This window comes from Nomascus leucogenys, chromosome 6 (genome assembly GCF_006542625.1).
Source record: "Nomascus leucogenys isolate Asia chromosome 6, Asia_NLE_v1, whole genome shotgun sequence".
In the NCBI taxonomy this organism is placed as follows: Eukaryota; Metazoa; Chordata; class Mammalia; order Primates; family Hylobatidae; genus Nomascus; species Nomascus leucogenys.
In genome coordinates, this window is record NC_044386.1 from 58,669,943 (window position 1) to 58,690,408 (window position 20,466).

At 49.3% G+C, this 20,466-nt stretch overlaps 1 protein-coding gene across 6 annotated transcripts in view; it reads right to left on the reverse strand.

Moving 5' to 3' along the window:
• STARD9 (StAR related lipid transfer domain containing 9) overlaps positions 1–20,466 on the reverse strand; it is a 149,154-nt gene that overhangs the window by 25,433 nt on the left and 103,255 nt on the right. For all 6 annotated transcript variants that reach the window (XR_004030459.1, XR_004030458.1, XM_003266783.4 and 3 more), the window contains 6 exons: positions 16,092–16,282; positions 15,129–15,600; positions 3,375–13,589; positions 2,992–3,189; positions 2,394–2,577; positions 1,844–1,981 (listed from right to left, as the gene is read on the reverse strand). Coding sequence is in view for 4 of the 6 variants with exons in the window: in XM_003266783.4 (XP_003266831.2) it covers positions 1,844–1,981; positions 2,394–2,577; positions 2,992–3,189; positions 3,375–13,589; positions 15,129–15,600; positions 16,092–16,282 (11,398 nt within the window). In the remaining 2 variants the exon portion in view is untranslated. The remainder of the gene's footprint in view (positions 1–1,843; positions 1,982–2,393; positions 2,578–2,991; positions 3,190–3,374; positions 13,590–15,128; positions 15,601–16,091; positions 16,283–20,466) is intronic.

The following is a 20,466-nucleotide window of genomic DNA, read 5'->3' on the forward strand; positions in this document are numbered from 1 at the left end:
AGCTGTTAAAAAGAAGGCCAGGCATGGCAGCTAACACCTGTAATCCCAGCATTTTAGGAGGCCGAGGTGGGCAGATAGCTTGAGCCCAGGAGTTTGAGGCTAACCTGGGCAACATGGCAAAACCCTGGCTCTTAAAATAAATAAATAAAAGAAGTCAGCACTAGATTTACTGATATGCAATGATATCCCAAAGATATTTTTAAAAGAAAAAGCAAAGTGAGAAAGTGAGTACAGTATACTCCCATTCATCTGCTTTACAAAAAGATGTATACACATCATCCCTGGAAATATACACCAAACTGGGGTAAATGACTGCTTCTGGGGAAAGCAAATAGGAGACTCAAACATGTGCCTGACATTGGATGTCCTTTGCTACTGTTTAAATATTATTTTGTTAAATGACATTGTATCTGTAAAATGAATTTCAAATGTTCATCCCCAGCCAGATCTCACCTATGAGCTATTTCCAACTGCTCCACCTGGATTTCTTTTTTTTTTTTTTTTTTTTTTGAGACAGTGTCTCGCTCTGTCGCCCAGGCGGGAGTGCAGTGGCGCGATCTCGGCTCACTGGAAGCTCCGCCTCCCGGGTTCACGCCATTCTCCTGCCTCAGCCTCTCCGAGTAGCTGGGACTACAGGCGCCCGCCACCACGCCCGACTAATTTTTTATATTTTTTAGTAGAGACGGGGTTTCACCGTGGTCTCAATCTCCTGACCTCGTGATTCGCCCGCCTCGGCCTCCCAAAGTGCTGGGATTACAAGCGTGAGCCACCGCGCCCGGCCTCCACCTGGATTTCTCACAGGCAACTTCAACTCAGTAAGTACAAACCTGAACTCATCATCTTCCACACAAAACCTGGTTCTCCCTGCAGTGTTCCTTGTCATTGTTTACATGACCACCCTTCAGCTGCTCAAGTCAAAAGTGTGTGCTGTTCTCAACTCCCTGCTCTTCCTTCCTCTAACACCCACCAGTCACCAAGTCCTGTAGATCTCTCTCTCCATTACATCCACCTCTGTTCGTCCTCACTAGCAGTGCCCTAACGCAAGCAATCATCTCTCTCAGCTCTGCCGTGGTCATCTAGTAGGTCTCCCACAGCTGCTCCTGCCTCCTTTTCTTACTATCCAGTCATTCTACTCCCCTACTTAAAAGTGTTCTATTACTTTCAGCAGCCTTTTCACTTTTGGGAAGACACGCAGTGAGATGGATTAGAAAGGGGCCAGAACTCTCATTATAGTCCACATGATTTTCTAGTCCCTTCTCATGTCATTTTACCGTCTCGCTCTTTACATTCCAACCACACTAACCTTCACTGAGTTCCTCAAACTCTTCGTCCTCAAGGCCTCACTTGCCATGCCCACATCTCTCCCGATAACAGCACCACTAAGCTTTTACTGCATTAACTACCTCTTATCCTTTTAGTCTCAGTTTAAACACATTCTCTTCGGAGTATCTCTATGACCTTCCAGACTAAGTCAGACCCCTGGTTTTATGCTGGTTTAGCAACCCTCCTTCAAACAATTTACTGCAACAATAACTAAACAATAAAATCAGTTGTTTAATATTTATCCCTCAAACAGTCTAAGGACAAGAACAGTTTTGCTCACCGCTGTATCCTAAAATAACACCCACGGAATAAACATTTGTTGAATGAATGAATAAACAGAAGGAGCAGGGGGCAGAACTAAATGGAAAACCAAAGGCCTGCACATAACAAGGGCTCATGTCAGCAGCGGCCTCCAGGAGGCACAGTGTCCTGCCCAAACTCCAGGAGGCACAGCATCCTGCTCAAACTCTTGCCTCGGCAGTCCAGGCCCCTGGCTCATTCCCAACATCTGCCTACTCACCACATTCTCTGGGAACTGGAGCTGGCCTGACAAGGCTGGGCTGCTATTATAGCCAGAGGTCATGCCAGATGAGAGGCTTCCATTAGAGCTGGTACACAGGGAGCTGGAGTTAGCCAAGGTATGTAGTTTATCCTCTTCCTGGGAAGGACAAATCACCATTAACCAGCTTCTGATGCACCCTTACTTTCCCCAGGCCACGCCTTCTCCTATCCAAAGCCACCCCTTCCCTGCTCACCTCTACTGCTCCTTCACCCACCTCCCAGGGCCTCCCTGACTTAGCCTCACATGCCCTGGCTTCCTCAAAGCCACCGCTGCTCGTATTTCCCCACACCCTGCACCTCACACCAAAGCCTCTTCCTCCCAGGTCGTGGCCTGGGGAAAGGAGCTGGTGTGATGATGTAAAAAGAGAGTGAGCCCAGCTTTGAGTTGACAACAGGGGTCCCACAGCCTCCTCCAAATGTTTCCCAAGACTCAGAGGCGGCCACGGTGAAGGTGGACCAGTCTGAGGTCCAGGCCTATCCTGAAATCAGAGGCTTGCCCCACTCCACACCTTCAATAGCTGGGAAATGATCTGCTGGTGGATTCTCAGCTTCTCTTGTTCAGTCCGCTCCCGCAGTTGGTCTCGGGCCCGGGCAATCTCCACCTTGGCCTCCTCATGGGCCTGCTGGTAGTCTTGCAGCATCAACTCTACGTCAGAGGGTGTGTGAGCCGACCTTGACACTGACTCTGGGCTCCTGAGAAAGATCACAGGGTGGAAAGAACATGGTGGGTGGGTGACAGTCCTGGTCTGTCCATCCAAGGCTAGCTTAGGTGATACCACCTTCTTAAAAGACCCATCCTCCATTTGCCCACAGAGTTTTAAAGTTTGATTTTTTAGCCTCAGGAGAGGTTGCTGGACAGAGAGAACCAAGCCACCTTGAGACCCAGGCCTGCAGACTTGCATAGCATGTCAGAGCCCTTCTGTCCATCGTTTCCTGTGCCTTCTCTCTGCCCACCCCCTCCCTCACTCCATTCCTGTCTATGTCCTCTTTCCATTTACCCTGTCTCCCATAGAGAACCCTCCAGGATGCTAAAACTTCAGCTCCTGCTCCCCATACTCCCCTCCCCCAACAGAGCCTGCTCCCAGCAGGGTTCTGGGTCCACCCTACCTGGTGGTCTCCACAACATCCTTCCTCAGTTGCTGCAGGTATTCTCGGCGTCTGCTGGGCAAGTCAAGATCCCAGATGAAGAGATCTTTGTTGGGCAGGAGGCTCAGTTGTTTCTGAGGGCTAAGGCTTCGCGTCCGGCAGAAGTTCCCAAGTCGCTCAGCCCGCTCTCTCCTGAGGGTCTCAATGGCCTTTTTTTGCCTGAGGCAAAACATGATTCGCTGAAGCTGGCCCTGAATATCCTTCACTTTAAGATCTATCTCTGACCCCTGGAAGATCCCAGAGATGAACCAGGGCAGGGGAAACAGCAAGCTATTAGCTTTCTTGGGTTCTTTTTCCTCACAGCCCACCCCTTCCCCTCCCGACTCCAGGCTGGGGGTCCTTACCGTGCATAGAGCTCCTTCCAGGTGGATATCACAGGTTCATCAGCAGCAAGCGCCTCCCCTGTCCCACTCTGCAGCACCTGGAGCAGGGCATCGGCCTCCCCAAAGCCGTGGTGCAGTTTCGCTTCTGTGAGTTCCACGCTGAGTGACAGGTTCTGGGCCCCAACTTGCAGGGGGATCTGCTCCCTCTTGGACCACCCAGGATCCTGGCTGTGGTCATTAGGAGGTTGTGGGGGACTCTGTTCCTGCTTTTCAGAGCTGAGATCACTGCTGGCCCCCAGCTCCTCAGTCAGGTCCAACCCCCCAGGTGAGCCCTTCTGAACCCCACACCAGTTACTAAATTTGTTATGCACTGGGAGGTCCCTCAGACTGTGGTGCTGGGGCTCAGGGGCCATGCACATCTGGCAACTGGAGCACAGTAACTCCTCAGGTTGGCAGGCCTGCGGGAGGCCCAAGGTGGAACCTTGGAACCCTGCAGTATCAGTCAACTCAGAGACAGGGCAGGGGCTGAGGTGCTGGAGGCCTCCCCATGAAGAAGGTCGGTCCAGAATGCATTGTGGCTCCCCTGGAGATCCTGAACTCTCACCTCCATTTTCTGTCCTGCTCTGCCACTGACTTGGCTCCCTACCGCTCAGTGGGCCATGCTCCGGGGAAGCCACCTCCTCAGGCACAAAGCTGTCACCCAGCCTTTGGCTCCCATGCCTCAGTGGTGGTGGCAGCAGTCTGCTTTGGACACCGATAGTGGTCCTGGGCTGAAGCTGCTGGGGGTGCTGCCCTAAGAAACTAAATTGGAGTTTTGGACTCTGCTGTGGGCTGTGCAGGGAGTGCAACTCAAGGAAGGACCTCTCATTACTCCTTTGTAAGGAACTTCTACCTCTCTGGGAGCCACCTAACTCCTCAGTGGTTTGGGAATAATTATCCATTGGAGTCCTTGGGGCACCAACAGGGTCTGGGCTGGAGTCAAGCTTCTGGTGGCCTTCAACAGGGTAAGCTGAAAGGGCTGAGAGGGTCAAAGAGCCTGGGGGAAGACCTGGCTCTTGGATGCTGGCACTAAGAGTGAGGATTGGGGAGGAGGCCCTGTCCACCAACAAAACACTTGTGGGGCCCAGCTTCTTCTGGAGCCTAGAGTCCCCAGGGTACTCGGAAGTACTGGGAAAGAGCCCTGGGGAATGAGAGGGGCTGGGACTGGGACTGGGACTGCTGACAACTAAGCAATATGACTCCTCTGGCTGGGGGCTGGGAGGCAGGAAAGCATCAGAAACTGAGGGGCTCACAGAAGGAAGATGCTGCCCAACGGGGGCTTTTTGAAACCTCAAGTGGGATGAGGGTATTGAAGGGCTCTGGGGCTTGTAGGGAGTGCTTTCTTCCTGAAGATACAGGAGCTGAGCCATTTTCTGTGCTTTGTCCTCTACCTCTCTCTTCTGAGGTACCCCTGGTACATCTCCCTCTTCTTGACACACAGTCGAGGTATCTGAGCCAAGCCCTTCAAGGATCACATTGGCTCCCTGAGATTCGGCCTCTGAAGTCTGGAGGCACAGGGTGGATGAGGCGAGGTCAGTCTGGCTGCCCTCATCCACAGTGGTCTGAGTAGAGCCATCCATCATCAGGGCCTGTGGGGCTTTATCTGGGATGTCCCTCTTGGTGTTCTGCTCCCTTCTGGCCACACCTGGCTGGGAGAGACTCCCAAGCAGCTCTGAGGTACTGTGCAGCAGTTGTGAGAGGTGGAGAGACAGATTGTGCATGCTGGTCCATGAGGCCAGATCAGAGGCTGATACTACACTGGCTTCAGGCTGAGCAAAGTAGATGTCAGTGCTGCTCCAGTGGCACCTGCTGCCGAGGGTCTGTGTGCCGTGTTCAAATGTATTCGTCCTGGTCTGTCCCACAGGGCAGCCTGCCTCTGATGGATACAGCAGCATAATCTCATCCACTGGACCTGCAGCACTTCCTTCAGCCAAGGGGGGCTTACTCCTCAGACAGTCTGCTTCATCAGAAGGGCCCCTGAACTGAGGTCTTCTGTCATGACCCAAAGTGGGGGCTACTCCTTCAGGGCTCGTCAGGATGTGGGGGTCTCCTAAGGCAATCGAAGAACTCCCTTGGAATACTTCCCAGGCTTCATTTGAACCTTGGGCATTCTCAGTGCTGCTGTGTGTGGTTGACAGATCGCGAATATTGGCATAAGTGCTGAGGTGGGAGTGGAAAGGGGAGTTCTGGTCTTCTAGGCCATTGTCCATGCTGGAGCACCGGGCCACATTTGATGGTGTCAGCCCCTGGGGCTTCTGGCTGCAGGAAACATCAACTGCACTGCCAGACACATATTGCTTCCAGCTGATACGTGCAGGCTCCTCTGGACGCCAGGGCAGCGCATAGGGATTGATGTCACCGGAGCCAAACTGCAGCATTCCTTTGTCCATCTGAGAGCACCAATTTTCTGGCCTAACCTGGACACCCAGTTTCTCTGGCTTTCCCTGTTGGGCTTGTTCCAAAGTACCAGACATCCAGCTGGTCATGAAATCAGGGGTTGGCATGTGTGAGAGAGTGGAAGGCATTGGATAAGGAGGGGTGGCAGGCTTCAGGGTCCTGTGATCGGTAGTGCCAGCATCCAAGCGAGATGAGGCTTTCTGATTGCTGTCCTCAGCCTGCAGAGATGTTCTTGCCACTGACTTTCCTGAGGAATAGCCCCTGAGATGTGGGTTCCACAATCTGTTAGGCCCCTGTGTATCTTCGTCTGTAGGGGAAGGAGGTTCTACACTCAAGTTCAGCTCCTGAAGAGAACGAGAAGAGCTGACAACTGAGAACTGTGGTGTGGGGGTGGACCTGGAGTGTTTGGGGCCAGAGAAGATTGTAGTCACAGGAAGTGAGCCCCTGTGGTTGGGCGCTGGCTGCTCTCTGCCAGTGTAGAGGTGGCCAGACCTCTGAGCAGCAGGCTGTGGTGTTTCATTTTGCCTCAAGGACACAATGGCTGGGCCTTTGAAGCCCTGTGATAAAATCTTGGACACAGGAGGCTTGGCCACAGCCACCTCCTCTCTCCCAGCATCTAAAATCTGACAGCCATCTAAACCATCTTCATCAGAAGGAGGGGGATTCACACCCTGGGCGAAGCCTTCACCACCACCTGAAGCCTGGTCTCTCTGCTGCTCTACTTCCTGCCAGGGACTGTCTTCCTGGGGGCTGCAGGTATGTTTTAACCTTGCTAAAAACTTGGCTTGGGAATCCAAGCAATTGCGATCCCTCAATTCAGTGGGAAATTGTGGCTTTTCCAAAAAACATCTGGTGGTGTTCTCTAAACATTCATGCTGTGGCTCTGCCACCAACTTGCTCTCAGCAGACCCTTCACTTAAATCCAGGGTCTGTGGTCCCTGAGTTGTTGCCAGTGGTTCTGGATTGGTTTGAGACACCTGTGCATTCTGGTCACTTACAGAGCTGTCCCTAAACTGCCTCAGAGGCTCAGAGTACATGTCTGCAGGGAAAGAGGCAGCCTCAAGTTCTGTGCTTGCTTGCTTCTCAGCAACCTTTTTCTCAGGAAACCCTATTAACCCTACGCTTCCATCAGTAGCTGAGTGGCTGAAGGAACTTGTCCTCACGTCAGGGGCAGAAGGGGATCTGCAGCCTTGAGCTCGAGATAGGACAGCAGCCACAGTAGAGGGCTCACAAGTGCTGCTCTCTGTTAGCCTAAATTCCCTATTAACATCTTTGAGCTCAAGGCCATGTGTCAAGTGCACATTAGGTCCCTTAGAAGAGATCTCTCCTGTCTCATCCATTTCACAGGCCCTGGAAGGTACTACACAGGGTGGGTGGATAGTATGTGGGGCAGCCTCGAAAGGCTCCTTCCCTAGGTCACCATCTCTAAAACACAGTAAAGTAGAGGAATGGGAGGAATAAGCATGAGTAGCAACAGGTTGAGAACTGCATGGCTGTTGGCAAGGAAGAGTTCTGCTCTCTTTTCCTCTAGACAGGCTGAGAGTCCTGCTGCCTTCAGGGTTCCTTGAGAAGGCAGGGCCATCTAAAGCTTCCCTTGGGTGTCTGCATGGGGCTCCCTCCCCAATTCCCTCAGGATTTGGGCTTGGTCTTTGATCTGGCAGTGGGGTTGGCCTGGAACGTTTGCTGCCAGCCCTGCAGACTTCTGTCAACCCAGACCCAACACTCTCCTTCCACTTCACACACTGCTGTGTGGGAGCTTCCAGGTCAACCCTTGTCAGAGCTCCAGGCAGAATGGTATCTTGTTTGGGACTTGCCCTACCTTCTTCAAAGCCAGTGGAAGCCTCAGGGCACTGGACATGGTCTTGCTTAGGCCCTGAGGCACTTGTAGAATTCTGAACATCACAGGTCACAGACTGACTTTCAAAATGGCCTGTTTTTTCTCCCTGTGCAGTCACTAACAAATTATCTGAAACTTCTTCGTATGTGGTGTCTACAGTTCTGGGTTCCTGATGCTCTGGGCTGCTGTCCTGACTGCCAGGGGGTATGCCCTCTGCAGTCTCCTGCAGAACTGACTGACTTAGCTCATGCAGAGTAACTCTAGGATCATCACAAGGGGCCTGAGAAGATAAGGCAGCCACTACCTTCTTTGATACTACCCTCCTGACCCCCTCCACAGGTACTGAAGAAAGAAGACTGTCTGGGGCCAAAGGATCAGCCGAGGAAGGTGTTCTGGTTGCATCCTTCTTTTTCTCTATGATTTCAGAAGAACTAGAGTGACATATAAATGGCTCACTTGCTCCCGCGAACTGCCTCAGTTCTCCAGTATGATGTTTTTTGTCTAGAGCAGGAGCAGCATGGGAGAAAGCCTGCATAGGATCCCATGGCTCTCTGTCAGTTTCCATAGTGGGCAGCGATTGAAAGCTGTCTGCAGACAGAGGTGTGGCCTGGACTTTCCTCTCATCAGGTAACAGATCTATCTGCCCTGCTTCAGCAGATAGAGATGCCACATGAAATCCTGGTGCTTCACCCTCATTCCTGGTCTGGTCTGATGATGACTGATCTATTTGTTTACACTGAGGCCTGCCAGCAACCCTTGAAGAACATTCAAGTTCTAGTAAAGTTTCACAGTAAGAAAGGACTGTGCCCCTGGCCACAAAGTCATTAAGCTGCTTTCTCTGGGTCTCTGCCTGTCTGATCTCCTCCAAGATGGCCAGGCACATGGACGCATGGTCAGAGGGCTCCAACAGCCTAGGCTCTGGAGTGGGCACCCTCGGCAGGGAAACAGGTGCTAAGGAAACACCGCTGGTCAGTCCGAGGTCCTCAGTCTCCTTCTCTGCCTTCTGCCTTGGCTTGCTGGCTTGGTCATTATCCTCTTCCAAGCAGAAGCTGACCCTCTTTTCAGGCTGGCTAGAGACCTTGTTCAGTGAACTTACTCCTATTTCTTTTTGTATAGCCACCTCGGCTTCAGAAGCAAAATCTTCACTGGTACTGAAACCCAGCAAGGTGATTCTGAGGTCCTTTCCATGGTCTTGGGGGCTGGTGCTTGCTGAGATCCTGTCCTCTGTCCCCAGAGGAATGCTCTCTGGTACACCAGATTGACTATGAGATCCCATGGCCATGGATCTCACAGACCCACACCAGGCAGTGTGTGCCTCAGAGGAACGCCCTCTAACATTTCCTTCAGGGTTGTGGCTTCTGGTCTCTGTACTCTGGTCCTGATGCTCTACTCCAGTTACCAAGGGACCGTTATGAATTTTCAACATTGTGAGATCCAGCACACGGTCAAGTGGAGAGATGCCTAGAGCAACAGGTACATGAAGACACCTTCTTTGCTGCCTTGGAGAATTCAAGGGCAAGGTATTACTCAGGTCTTGGTGAGAAGGAGCTGTAGAGAAGTCTGTCTGGCTTAGTAACGGGCTGACAGTTTCCTGGCTGAAAAATGTGTCCCTACAAAGCTGGCTGAGACTAGGAAATTTCTGAGTCACTTTATTTTCTTCCTGTAGACTGCCTCCCCTTTGCATAGGCATTTCTTCAACTTTACCTTGAGCTTTTGGCTCTTCTTGGTTGGAACTACTGACGTGTTCAGCTACTTGGCTTTTCTGAAAACCTTTCACAGTCTCCAATTCTTCAAGACTTCCTAAGCCCCAAGGCTGCCCTTTGAGACTTGCTGATGCTTTTCCAAACTGGCCATTATTCTCAGAAGACCTCTCTAGCCTGGGCTGCAATGGCAGAGCTCTTGCCAATGCTTTCATTCTCTGTGGGTGAAGAGAAGTGTTGGTGAACTCTCTGCAAGTTGTGTGTTTCCCCAAAGAATCACAAATATCCCTGGCAGATCTGTCCGATCCAGCTGGGTGGGTGTGCTCTCTCACAGGTTCACTCTCTTGTACACCTTCCCTTGACCTGAAGGGGTTCAGGATGATTTTCTGGACCTGGGGATGGTTCCCAATGCTGTTAACCTCCATCTCTCCAGCTTCACTATCCCTAAAGACAGTATCATCTGTCTGTCTTGGAGAAGATGGCTGATCCTTAGAGGGCAAAGGGTTTCCAGAGCTGTCTGGCCTAAGGGCATGGTCAGTCTTCTCCTGCTCCTTCTGGTCCTGGAACACCAACTCCTTATCGATACCTGGTGTGTGGGAAGCATGAACCTGCTTATTCTGCTTAGATTCAATTTCTAAGATGCCATTTTCCAGCTGCATTACACTCCTAATTAGCCTAGCCATTTCATCAGTATTATTAACTCTTTTATTCTGTTTCTTTCCAGAAGGTTCTCCGTTGGGATTTAACATTTCTTGTGACTTTCCAGGACCCTTGCATTCACTGGGGTTTCTTTCCTGAGGGCATGTAACTAACTGGAACCTTTCATATGCAGGCTTTGTACCTGGAAGCTTAAACTCTTCTGAGCTATCTTTGGGATGAAGAGCTTTTTCAACAAGCCCAGTTTCATTTTTGCCTTCCCATTTTGGGGTTGGGCCACCATCCTGGGCCACCATCACTGGGCTGCTTACTCTATGATGTACTGATCTGGACTTCAAAGAAACAGCACTCTCCCCTGGCATGTCTTTCTCAAGGCTTACATTGATAGTCTGCCTCAGAACTGTATTCTGATCCAGCTCTTCTTCCTCGCGTGACTCAGATTCGCGAAAGAGGAGGAGAGGCTTCCCAGACTCAGTGCTGTCTGAGGAAACACTGCAACGGGACTGAGCAGTGACCTCTCCTCCCTCAAGTGCTGGAAAACTGTGTTTTTTATTTAAAATTCCAACTTGATTTTCAAATTCACATACTGTTGTGCTGGTAGAGGGGAGAAAATGTCTGTTCTGAGTAATAGAAGAATAAACTGAATCATGGCTTTCTTCTGTAATATTTCCAGGGCATTTACCTGATTCTCTGATGACTTCCCTGGTATTCAGATCAACTGGTATCTCAGCTGTGACCTGCTGAGATGAGGCAATCTTAGAATTCTGGTTTTGTAACAGCACTGGCAAATTATTCTTCAAATAAGCACCTTGGAGAGCTTGGTGGTTGTGACCAAAGCCCCAGGCTTCCCTGGGGGGTGGGGAAAGTACCCTTACTTCTCTGCAAGCTGGAATCTCTAAGGCAGTTTCTGTCAGGGCATCCCTGCTTTTGGTCACATAGAATGTTTCCAAGAGTGGGGGCTGCAGGGAAGATGACAATGGATTCCAGGGAGCAGAGTGAAGGTATAGCTCTGGACCTGAAGGAAAGGCAAAGGAAACATTTATGTGTCTTCTAACTGCTTCCTTAAAGCTCTCTTGGCAATCTGTCTTCTCTTCTTCTAGTGGGTAGTGGCTGTCGGGACTTAATTGCCCTGGCTGGACTGCACTATTTTTCCTGAGAGGAGCCCAACCTTGGGACCAATGGTCTGCTTTGGTGGCTGTAGTGACATTACTGTGACAAGCGTTCTTCTGGAAAAAATACTCATTGGAGGAAGTCATCAGTCCAGGTTTCCTGCAACTCTGAAGGCATTCTTCCAAGTTGTTCTGCTTGACTTCACATGCTTCTGTCATGGAATCTGGTATCGTGTTCTCTGCTGCAAAGACCTGTGCATTTGTAGATCGAGAAGCAGACAATGATTCTAAGTCTGCCGAAAAAGTTTCGTCATAACTTGCCTCTTTCTCACTAGTGCTAAAGAAATCTGAAACACCTTCTAATTTGGCATTTAAACTGTCCTGTTCTTTCTCTGCCCTCAAACGCCTGATTCTGGACAGATGGATTGGAAAGTTGTTGAGATTCAGATTGCTAGATACCCGAGAGCCAACTGGCAATAGAGTATCTCCTCCTTTGCTAGAAGATTGGGCCAGGGAACCAGAGTCTTCCTCAAGGTAGGGGAAAGCTGGCCTGGGCACTCCTATGGCCTCCAAAACAGGGCGAGAGCACTCAAGGAGGTACTTTTGCTGAAGGGCAGACCAATCCCTTTTGTGGGTGCTGCCTACATGAGTCAATGTGGTGCCAGAGGCAGTCAGCACGTGTGATACACTAGAATTGTGGGATGGTTCACAGCTGCCCTGCTGGGTTGTGTCAGGGATACATCTGCCCTGAAAGGTGCCATCGGCTCCTGGTTGAATAAGCCTTTGAATTCCCCAGAGAGACAGCCTAGACATATCAGAAGCAGAGGCTGTGTGCTCATCTCTTGCATTGCAGGGGAGCTCAGTACTGTCTTGGTGCAGTTTGGAGCTATATGGCAGAACCGTTTCTGCATCTGATGGCTTTAGCTCCTCAGTATTTGGCCAGTATCCAGGCCTCTCCCCCTTACAGGGGTGAAATTCCTGCACATCAGGACTTGGACATAAAGAACCCACTATTCCTGGGGGGCTGCTGGGGTTGATCTTAGAGTCACAGGAAAACCGGGAATCCATGGACATCAGTGGGCTCTCTCTTGAAAGCTGCATGCCTTGGAGAGAGTCGGCTTGTTCAGAGCAGCTTGGCTCTACCTGTGACTCAGCCTGCTCACAATGGGGTTGGAGCTCACAACGGGGTTGGAACTGAGGATCAAGGTAAAAGGAACTGCTCATTGGCAGGACGGCATCCAGCCTAGCTGCTGTTCTGTAGTTGATGGGACCAAGCCTGCATATTGCCTCTTGGTCCATTACAGGCAGACTGGAGTCCTCCAGGTGCCAAAAAGTCTCTGTGGGTATCTCATCAGCTGAACCAGGGAAAGGTTCTTCTTGCCTATCTTCCCCTAGTTCTTCCTCAGCATCAATCAGGCTATCCAAGGAGAAGCTCCTGTGAGTTTGAGCAAGTAGGTCACTGTCTGAGGGTGCAGTGAAGCCCCTCACAGAAGCTCTAGTTCTGGTCCTGGGGTGGCCATGGTTGTTGGTGGGACGATTGCCCCCTAGCCTGTTTTTGGGGCTTTGGTACCTCTTCTCAGCCAGTGAGTCCTCAGATGGTTGGCTGTTGTCACTTTCAGAGTTCTCTGGCTCTGGGAAATCCCACCTCCTCTCCTCTGGCTTCAGTGGCTCTATAAGGGCTTTGGCATAGACACACGAGAGAGAATCCACTGAGTAGTTGCTATCTGTGTCAGATAAATCATTGTCTTTTTCTCTTGAATGATCCACTACTGGGCTGAAATCTGTGAGTGGGACCATGGTGTCTGGGTCCCTTGTATTTTGTTGTCTCTTCAAAGGACTGCCAAGAGGCAAGTGAGAGGACTTTTTGGTAATATTTCTGACCCTAGCTGCCAGAACCCTCTGATGCCTTTTTGATGCCCTGCTTGGAGAAGGTGGTTTGTATTCTGTCCAAAAAGTCTTGACTGCCTTTCCGTGCCCAGCAGTCTGCCTGGGTCCATGAGGATACAAGGAATTGCAACTGGCTCCCTTAGCAGCCTTGTGGGTCCCAAGGTTCCCTTCTTTTCGCCACCCAGCTTGCGTGTGGCTAGGGTCTGCTAGTCCCTTCGCCCCTCTGGTCTGGGTAGCAGAGATGAGGATCTTTGGCTCATGCCTTGGCTTTAGTTTGTTAGCTGATTTCCTCAGAGATGCTAAGCCCTGGCTCACCATCTGATGGGGCGGCTTAACCCCCATCTCCATTTCCTGGATGCCAACAGAGTTGGGACTCACGGTGAGGCAAGTGTCTGGAGCTGAGGCTCCCTTCCTGGCCAAGGCTGCTCTGGCTGTGCAGGGCTGCCCATGGCCTGAGGAATGCAGGCTGTTCTTGTGGAGACACCCTGTCCTTGGAGGGTAGGAAGCAGCCTGCGGCAAACGCTCTTCTGACGATGTTTTCTCTGATGTTTGGTGAGTAGGGTCAGGCATAGGTGGTAATGTGGTAGAGGGATCCCAACTTAGGAAAATGCTGTGAAGACAAGGAAAGCTATCTCAGAAGATGTGAGAGGTACTACTTCCTGTGGACAGAAGGAAGTTAAAAACAAAACCAATGTCACTGTCTCCTATCGACTTCAGAGCCAGAGGGAAGCTCTCTAGGTGTAAAGGGAAATTGTGGACTCTGGTCCCAGCTCTCCAAGAGGCTCCAGGCCCACTCTGTTCCTCAATTTCTTCATCTTGTTAAAAAACTGAACTGAAGCTAATCACACTTGTAGGGAAAGCTTCCTATTAATAGGCAATATGAGGAATAGAGGAACAATTTAAGTGGTATTATGAGGAACCAAAAGATAAATCTATAGAGTGATACACATTCTACAGAACTATAATTATCAATAATATGAAGAAATAAAAATAATGATTACAAATAAAACAGGAAGAATGACTAAAAGAAACCTGAAAAACAACAAACAAATGCAGCGTGTAAATCCTACTTGGATCTTGATTTGAAAAACCAACAGTTTCAATGCTGAACCATGTTAGGGAAAAAAGAGAGAGAAAAAAGAAAACTAAATAATTTTGGGCAAGCAGAGAAATTTGAATATGGCCTAAGTTTTAGACTACATCAAATAATCTTAATTTTGGTAGCTGTCACAATAACATTGTGGTTACAAGTCCATTTTTTTTAGAAGTGTATACTTAGAAATGTAGAACTAAAGTGATATGGTGTCTAGAAGTTGCTTTCAAAAACTTCAGAAAACAGGAAGGTAGGCAAGTGTGTAAAGCCTAATAATTGCTGAATAATATCAGTGATACGTGTACTATTCTTCCAACTTGGCATATGTTTAAAATTTTTTCATAATAAAGTTTTTTTAAAAAGCCCACCTAGTACTTTGAAGACCAGAGAGGTGAGCAAACATAACACTAACAGACGTTAATTGTGAACGTCCTATGGACAAGAACCTGTGCTAGGTCCTGAGGATATAAAGAGGTATAAGACACAAACCCTTGCTCCAAGGAGTCTGGGAGATAATACAGCCCTGCCTTGATGGCATGTAAGAAGTAATGGAGAAAAGAAACAAGGAAGGTCCCAACTTGAACCTGGGAGTCAAAAAGATAGCTTACTCACCAGGTGAGAGGCAGGGTCAGAAAGCTCACTTGATGTGGCGGGTCGGGGAGGGAGAGGGTGGGAGGTGGTGTAGGAGTCAAGAAGCCTGGTTACAGGCATGACAAGATTGAGGTATGATATACAAGGAAACGTATATGGATAATCCAGGTCTAAGGAACAGACGAAAAATGAGGCCGAGATCCTTACTCCTAAGATATTACCAAAGAAGCAAGAATTGCTACTTGGGGGGTAAGGAAGATGGGAAAGGCCTGAATCTAAAACGATATACACAGAAAGAAGAAGAGTAGCCAGAAGACGGAAAAAGTCATGAGGAAGAGAGGACTATACACATCCTTCCATTTCACAGACTGAGGAAATGAGGCATGGGGAAAAACAGAACACTATTTGGGCAAGAAGGTTGTAAACTTTAACCGAGTGCTTCCCAGTGACAACTACTGGCTGTACCTGTGCAGCTGGGGCACATGCTTGCCACAGAGTCTTTGGGGGCTCAAAGAACTGCAACTCGTCAATTTGCTTCTACATCGAGGCCGTGGGACTGTGGCATCAGGGCTGTGGACCTGGTATGGGGGCTCCTGGGTGCTGTCGTCCTGGAGCCAGCACAATGTCGTGAGCTTCTCCAGTCTCTTCTGGGCCTCCAGCAGCCTCTGCTTTTTGATGATTCTCTCTAGCTGGAATGAGACCATTTCCCGCCGGACATTCCGCTCTGCTGCCTGAAGAGTGTGTCTCCGCAGGAGCTGCAGCTGCACCACGCTTTTCTGACTTTGGACAAATGGGGATGGCTGAATCTCAGGATCTGTCTGAAGCCAAGCGTCAAGTGCCACAGATGCCTCAAGTTCTTTCTCTGCTACATGGTCTTCTTGCTGCTGCTGTTGCAAGCTGGCCAGCCAGGTCTCTTCTCTGAGCAGACACTGCTGGTCTGGGAACCAAAAACACCCAGAGAGAATTTCAGCATCTCCTTCCCTGCTTGTGGCTGCCTGGACTCAGACACCTCCAGCCACGGCTGGACCTGTATGGAGTGAAAGAGCTGGCCAAGGTGATGTGGCAGGATGAGGGCTGCAGGGCTACAGGGCTCCCTTACCACCAAGTAAGGGAATGAAGACCCTCAGGACTCAGCACAGCAGTGGGCACATGTTAGGGCAGGCAGTAGGGTATGGATACATGAGCAAATGAGGAGCAGTAAGTAGAAAGTCTATAATTCTGAGGACAATAAGGAAATTAGCTTTCTTATTCTTGCTTCCAGCCCTCTTCTTATAAGAATCTCTGGTGTCTAAAAGAAAAGAGAACACCTAATACCAAAGATTCCATCATATCACGAAGAAAACAAAAGAGAGAATACAGAAGGCTGAGGAAGCATGAAAATGAAAGAATAAGGAGGTGAGGCAGACACATTAAGTGCTGGACACCTACTTTCTTTAATCTGCTGGCTAATCCAAGCTTGGTCAAATTCCAGTTCCTTCTCAGCTCGAATCTCTTCTGCTGGGATTTGGTGCCTCAAATCCTTCACGTAGCTCTGCTGCTGCTGAATCTGGGCCCTGTGGGATGTCTCTTCATCCCTCGGTGGCGGATGGTCCTCGTCACATTGCTCTTCAAGCACTCTCCTGTCACAGAAGCGGCTGAGGTTACCCAAGGGGAAATGCAAACCAAGCTCAGGACAAACTGATAGCCGTATAAGGCCTTCCAAGAGAGCCCCTGCAATCAGCGGGTAGAGAGTGCTTCGGACTTCTGGCAACCTTGGACAAACAGGCATGGTGTCACAGGCAGCTCATGATGTCACAGTACAGGAGGGGAGAATGGTCATTAAACTGGCATATTCTTAGAGTTGTGGGGTTAGCAGAAACACAAATCCATTTTAGTTAAGGAAAATCACCAGGAAAGTTGTTCTTTTTAAAAAGACACAAAAACATTTTAGCTAAATTCAGAAGTTTGGTCCTTTAAAAAGAATAAAAAGGTGTCTGCTAAAAATATGTTGGAAATATTCAGTAAAGCAGAAGCTCCAGAAACACTGTGGGCATAAAACTCTCTCCTACATATTCAGAGATTGTTACTGCACCTCCATTCCCTGAAACAGAAATCCTCTGTGATCTGGTAGCAAAAGGCAGCTGATAATTTATACACACACCACACCTGTGTGTGTGACCAAAAAGAGAGCTGGTCTCCACTTGAGAGCTGCTTTCAGTGAATGAGCCCTGGAATAGGATTCAAGAGTTTTAGACTCTACCACACCTTTCAGAGATATATACTGAAGCATTTACTGGTGAAATATGTCAAGAATTTGTCTAGATCCAGTGAGAGGGAATGAGGGAGAGTGAGTGTGGCTATAAATGAGGTAAGATTAGCCATGAGTTGATAATTTGTGTTGTATTTGAAGTCGTCTATAATAAACAGCTTACTGGCCGGGCGCGGTGGCTCACGCTTGTAATCCCAGCACTTTGGGAGGCCGAGGCGGGCAGATCACGAGGTCAGGAGATCGAGACCACGGTGAAATGCCGTCTCTACTAAAAAATACAAGAAATTAGCCGGGCATGGTGGCGGGCGCCTGTAGTTCCAGCTACTCGGAAAGGCTGAGGCAGGAGAATGGCGTGAACCCGGGAGGCGGAGCTTGCAGTGAGCCGAGATTGCGCCACTGCACTCCAGCCTGGGCGACAGAGTGAGACTCCGTCTCAAAAAAATAAACAAATAAAAAATAAACAGCTTACAAAAAATTTTAGATTTTTTCTTTTTTCGAGACAGGGTCTCACTCTGTCGCCCAGACTGGAGTGCAGTGGCATGATCTTGGCTGACTGCAACCTCTGCCTCCTGGGTTCAAGCGATTCTCCTGCCTCAGCCTCCCAAGTAGCTGGGATTACAGATATGTGCCACCACGCCTGGGTAATATTTGTATTTTTTAGTAGAGACAGGGTTTTACCATGTTGGCCAGGCTGGTCTCGAACTCCTCACCTCAAGTGATCTCCCCGCCTCAGCCTCCCAAAGTGCTAGGACTACAGGCATAAGCCACCGTGCCTGGCCTAAAAAATTCTAGATTTTAGTCATGCCTTACTCTGCCACCAGGTTCCTATATGACCATAGATGACTCAGAGGCTTACTCTGAAAACTGACAGCTTCTACCTACTTGCTGACCTTTCCCTGGGGTCACGTAAGGACCTCAAATGCTTTTTCTGCAGGGTATCTTCATCCCTGTCATTTAGGTTTTTAAAGGAGCCAACTGTATGGGCACCCCAGGATGGGCACAGAATGGGAGTGGCTGGGAAGAGTCAGATTCTGCCAGAGGCTAACAAAAAAGTTAGAATCAAGCCTGCTTTATCCAGCCTTCCCTACAATCCCAAGATGTCATGACTTAGAAGCTTGGAGAAGCTTATTGGTTTGATGCTGGAACCGTATCTCAGGCAGTATGACCAGCACGCTGTAAGGGAACCACTTTTTAGGAGATCTACCACTTTGTAGAGCAGAATGAAATCACACGGGTATCACAGAAGAGGTCCATGAATGAAAGCCTATGAGTCCAAATTTGGTCTGCTGCCTGTTTTTATTAATAAAGTTTTATTAGAACACAACCACACCCATTTACTTATGTACTGTCTAGGGCTGCTTTTGCACCACGCTGGCAAAATTGAGTAGTTGCAGCACAGACCATATTGCCCACAAAGCCTAAAATACTATCTGGCCTTTTACAGAAAAAGTTTGCCACCCCTGCCTTGGAAGAAATTAAGATTTCATAACGCAGCCTTTGGAAGACAGTGAAAGATGGATGGGTGAAGAGTGATAGGTGGAACAGCCTGGGGGAATGGGGGTGGGAGCTGACACAACCACAGTCTCTTCCCAGGGAAGAAGGCTATGAGGTCATTCAATCTGCAACAGGTCCAAGGACTAGGACAGGTCCAGACACTTGAGTGAGTGTGCTCAGAAGACTGGCACTGATTGCTGTGGGCAAAAGGCCAAATATACACAGTGGAGCATACAGAAAGAGGAAGGTTACTCTCTGTTACGCAGAGGCTCAGGATAGCAACTGGAATAGAAACCTGTTAATGCCAAACAAATAGAGAAAGCAGTTAACAGGAAATATACATCTATATGTATCATGCTTGTATTACTGCTCCAAATTTTGTCTGACTATAGAAATGGCTGAATTACAAACATGAGCCCATCCTAGACAAACCCAGCTAAGACCCACAGACCACCAGATGCAAGAGGCTGAGACAGGATCTTTATCTGAACTCCCTGAGATTACTCAGTTTCCTTGTCTGGCTTTCTCCTCAACCTTCATATTTACAATCTGCTTCTCCCTAGAGGGGCACTCCTTACCCTTCACCTAAGAAAGTGGCAGCTACGATATTGTTTCCTGCATAGCCATAGGACCTGCAAGGAGAGGCTGTCTGCTGTGATCTCTATAGATGCAGCACATTCACCCAAGAGGCCGCACAGAATGGCCCCTCTGCTAAGCACATTTTGTCAAGTTCCCAGAAAGCAGGTGAAAAAGAAAATAGCAACCTTATGCTACATGTCTGGGTAGATTACAAAGGGCAAGTCTTCATTTACCTGCCAGCCAAGGGACGTCTGTCTTTATCAGGTAATTGCTCTTCATCTCTGGTGGCTCCAGTATCCCCCAGCTGCTGCCTAGACACCTGCTTGTGAGGACTCCACTGCCCTCTCCTGCTTCTTCTCTCACTGCCCTCCCCCAGCTTCGGGGTCTGGCAGCTTCTGCAGCAGATTGCAGCAGCATCTACTTACTAAAGCCGCAGTGGCAGCAGTGGTGGCAGTGGCAGCAGCAACAGTGTCTCCCAGGCTCTAGGCACTTAAGGTTAACCCCCTAAAATTCCAAATGGGAAAATGCCAAGAACACAGGCAATGGTATTCAAAGACAAATTCGTCTCTGGTCCAGATTACCGCTGCAAGGAGAAAAGGAAGGCAGACTGGCCAATTTCCCCTGGCTCTGGAGCCAGCTCCAGCTTTGAAGGCTCCTCATGAATGCTGCTCCAGAGATAAATGAGGGAAAAGAAGCCTGGAATAAAGGGAGGCTTTGGAGCCAACCACATCCAAGAGCAGAGGGGAGAGACTCGTAGACACACAACCACAAATCCAGACTGGGAGCCCAGCTGACAATTTATATTTTTCTCTAGTCGTGCAGGTTCCTCTCCCTGGTCCCTTTGCCCAATCACAGACTTGAGCACCACACCACACCACCTCCACCAGGGATTGGTACAGATGCTGGCTATGGGAGCTGGGCAGGACCAGCCCAGCCTACAGGCTCCTAGAGCTGGTGCTCAAGAGTGGAGACAGTGGGTGGGAGAGAATTGATTCTGAAATTGCTGTCTTCTCTGAATGAAAGGACACATTCTTGTGTGTCTGAAAGGTCATGTCAGTGCCTGTGGGGCTAGAGAGCCACAGAAGACTTTTAAAAGGCAAGAGAAGTGCACAACACCACGATGTACTCTGGGGTGGATTGGTCAGCTGGGTTGAGACAGGAGGACAGGAAAGAGAAAGGGAGGCAGCCTTGCTGGCAGCAATAGGGGTTGTGAGGTGTGTCCGCACTGTGCATATATACTTGCTCTTTCAATCTTTATCATAAGAATCCCTGGAAAACAGATGGCAGTATCGTCTCTTTAGATGTAGGGAAACAGACTCAGAGGTTCATTGACTTGCCTGAGGTCACATAGCTTTTCTGTAGTACAGCCAGGACGTGAACCAGTTTTGTCTGCTGCAATGCATCTCTTCCATTCTCAACAATTTAAGTTGCAGTGTTATTTTCTGTAAACCTCTGAACTCTGGGAAAAACAGATCTTCAGAG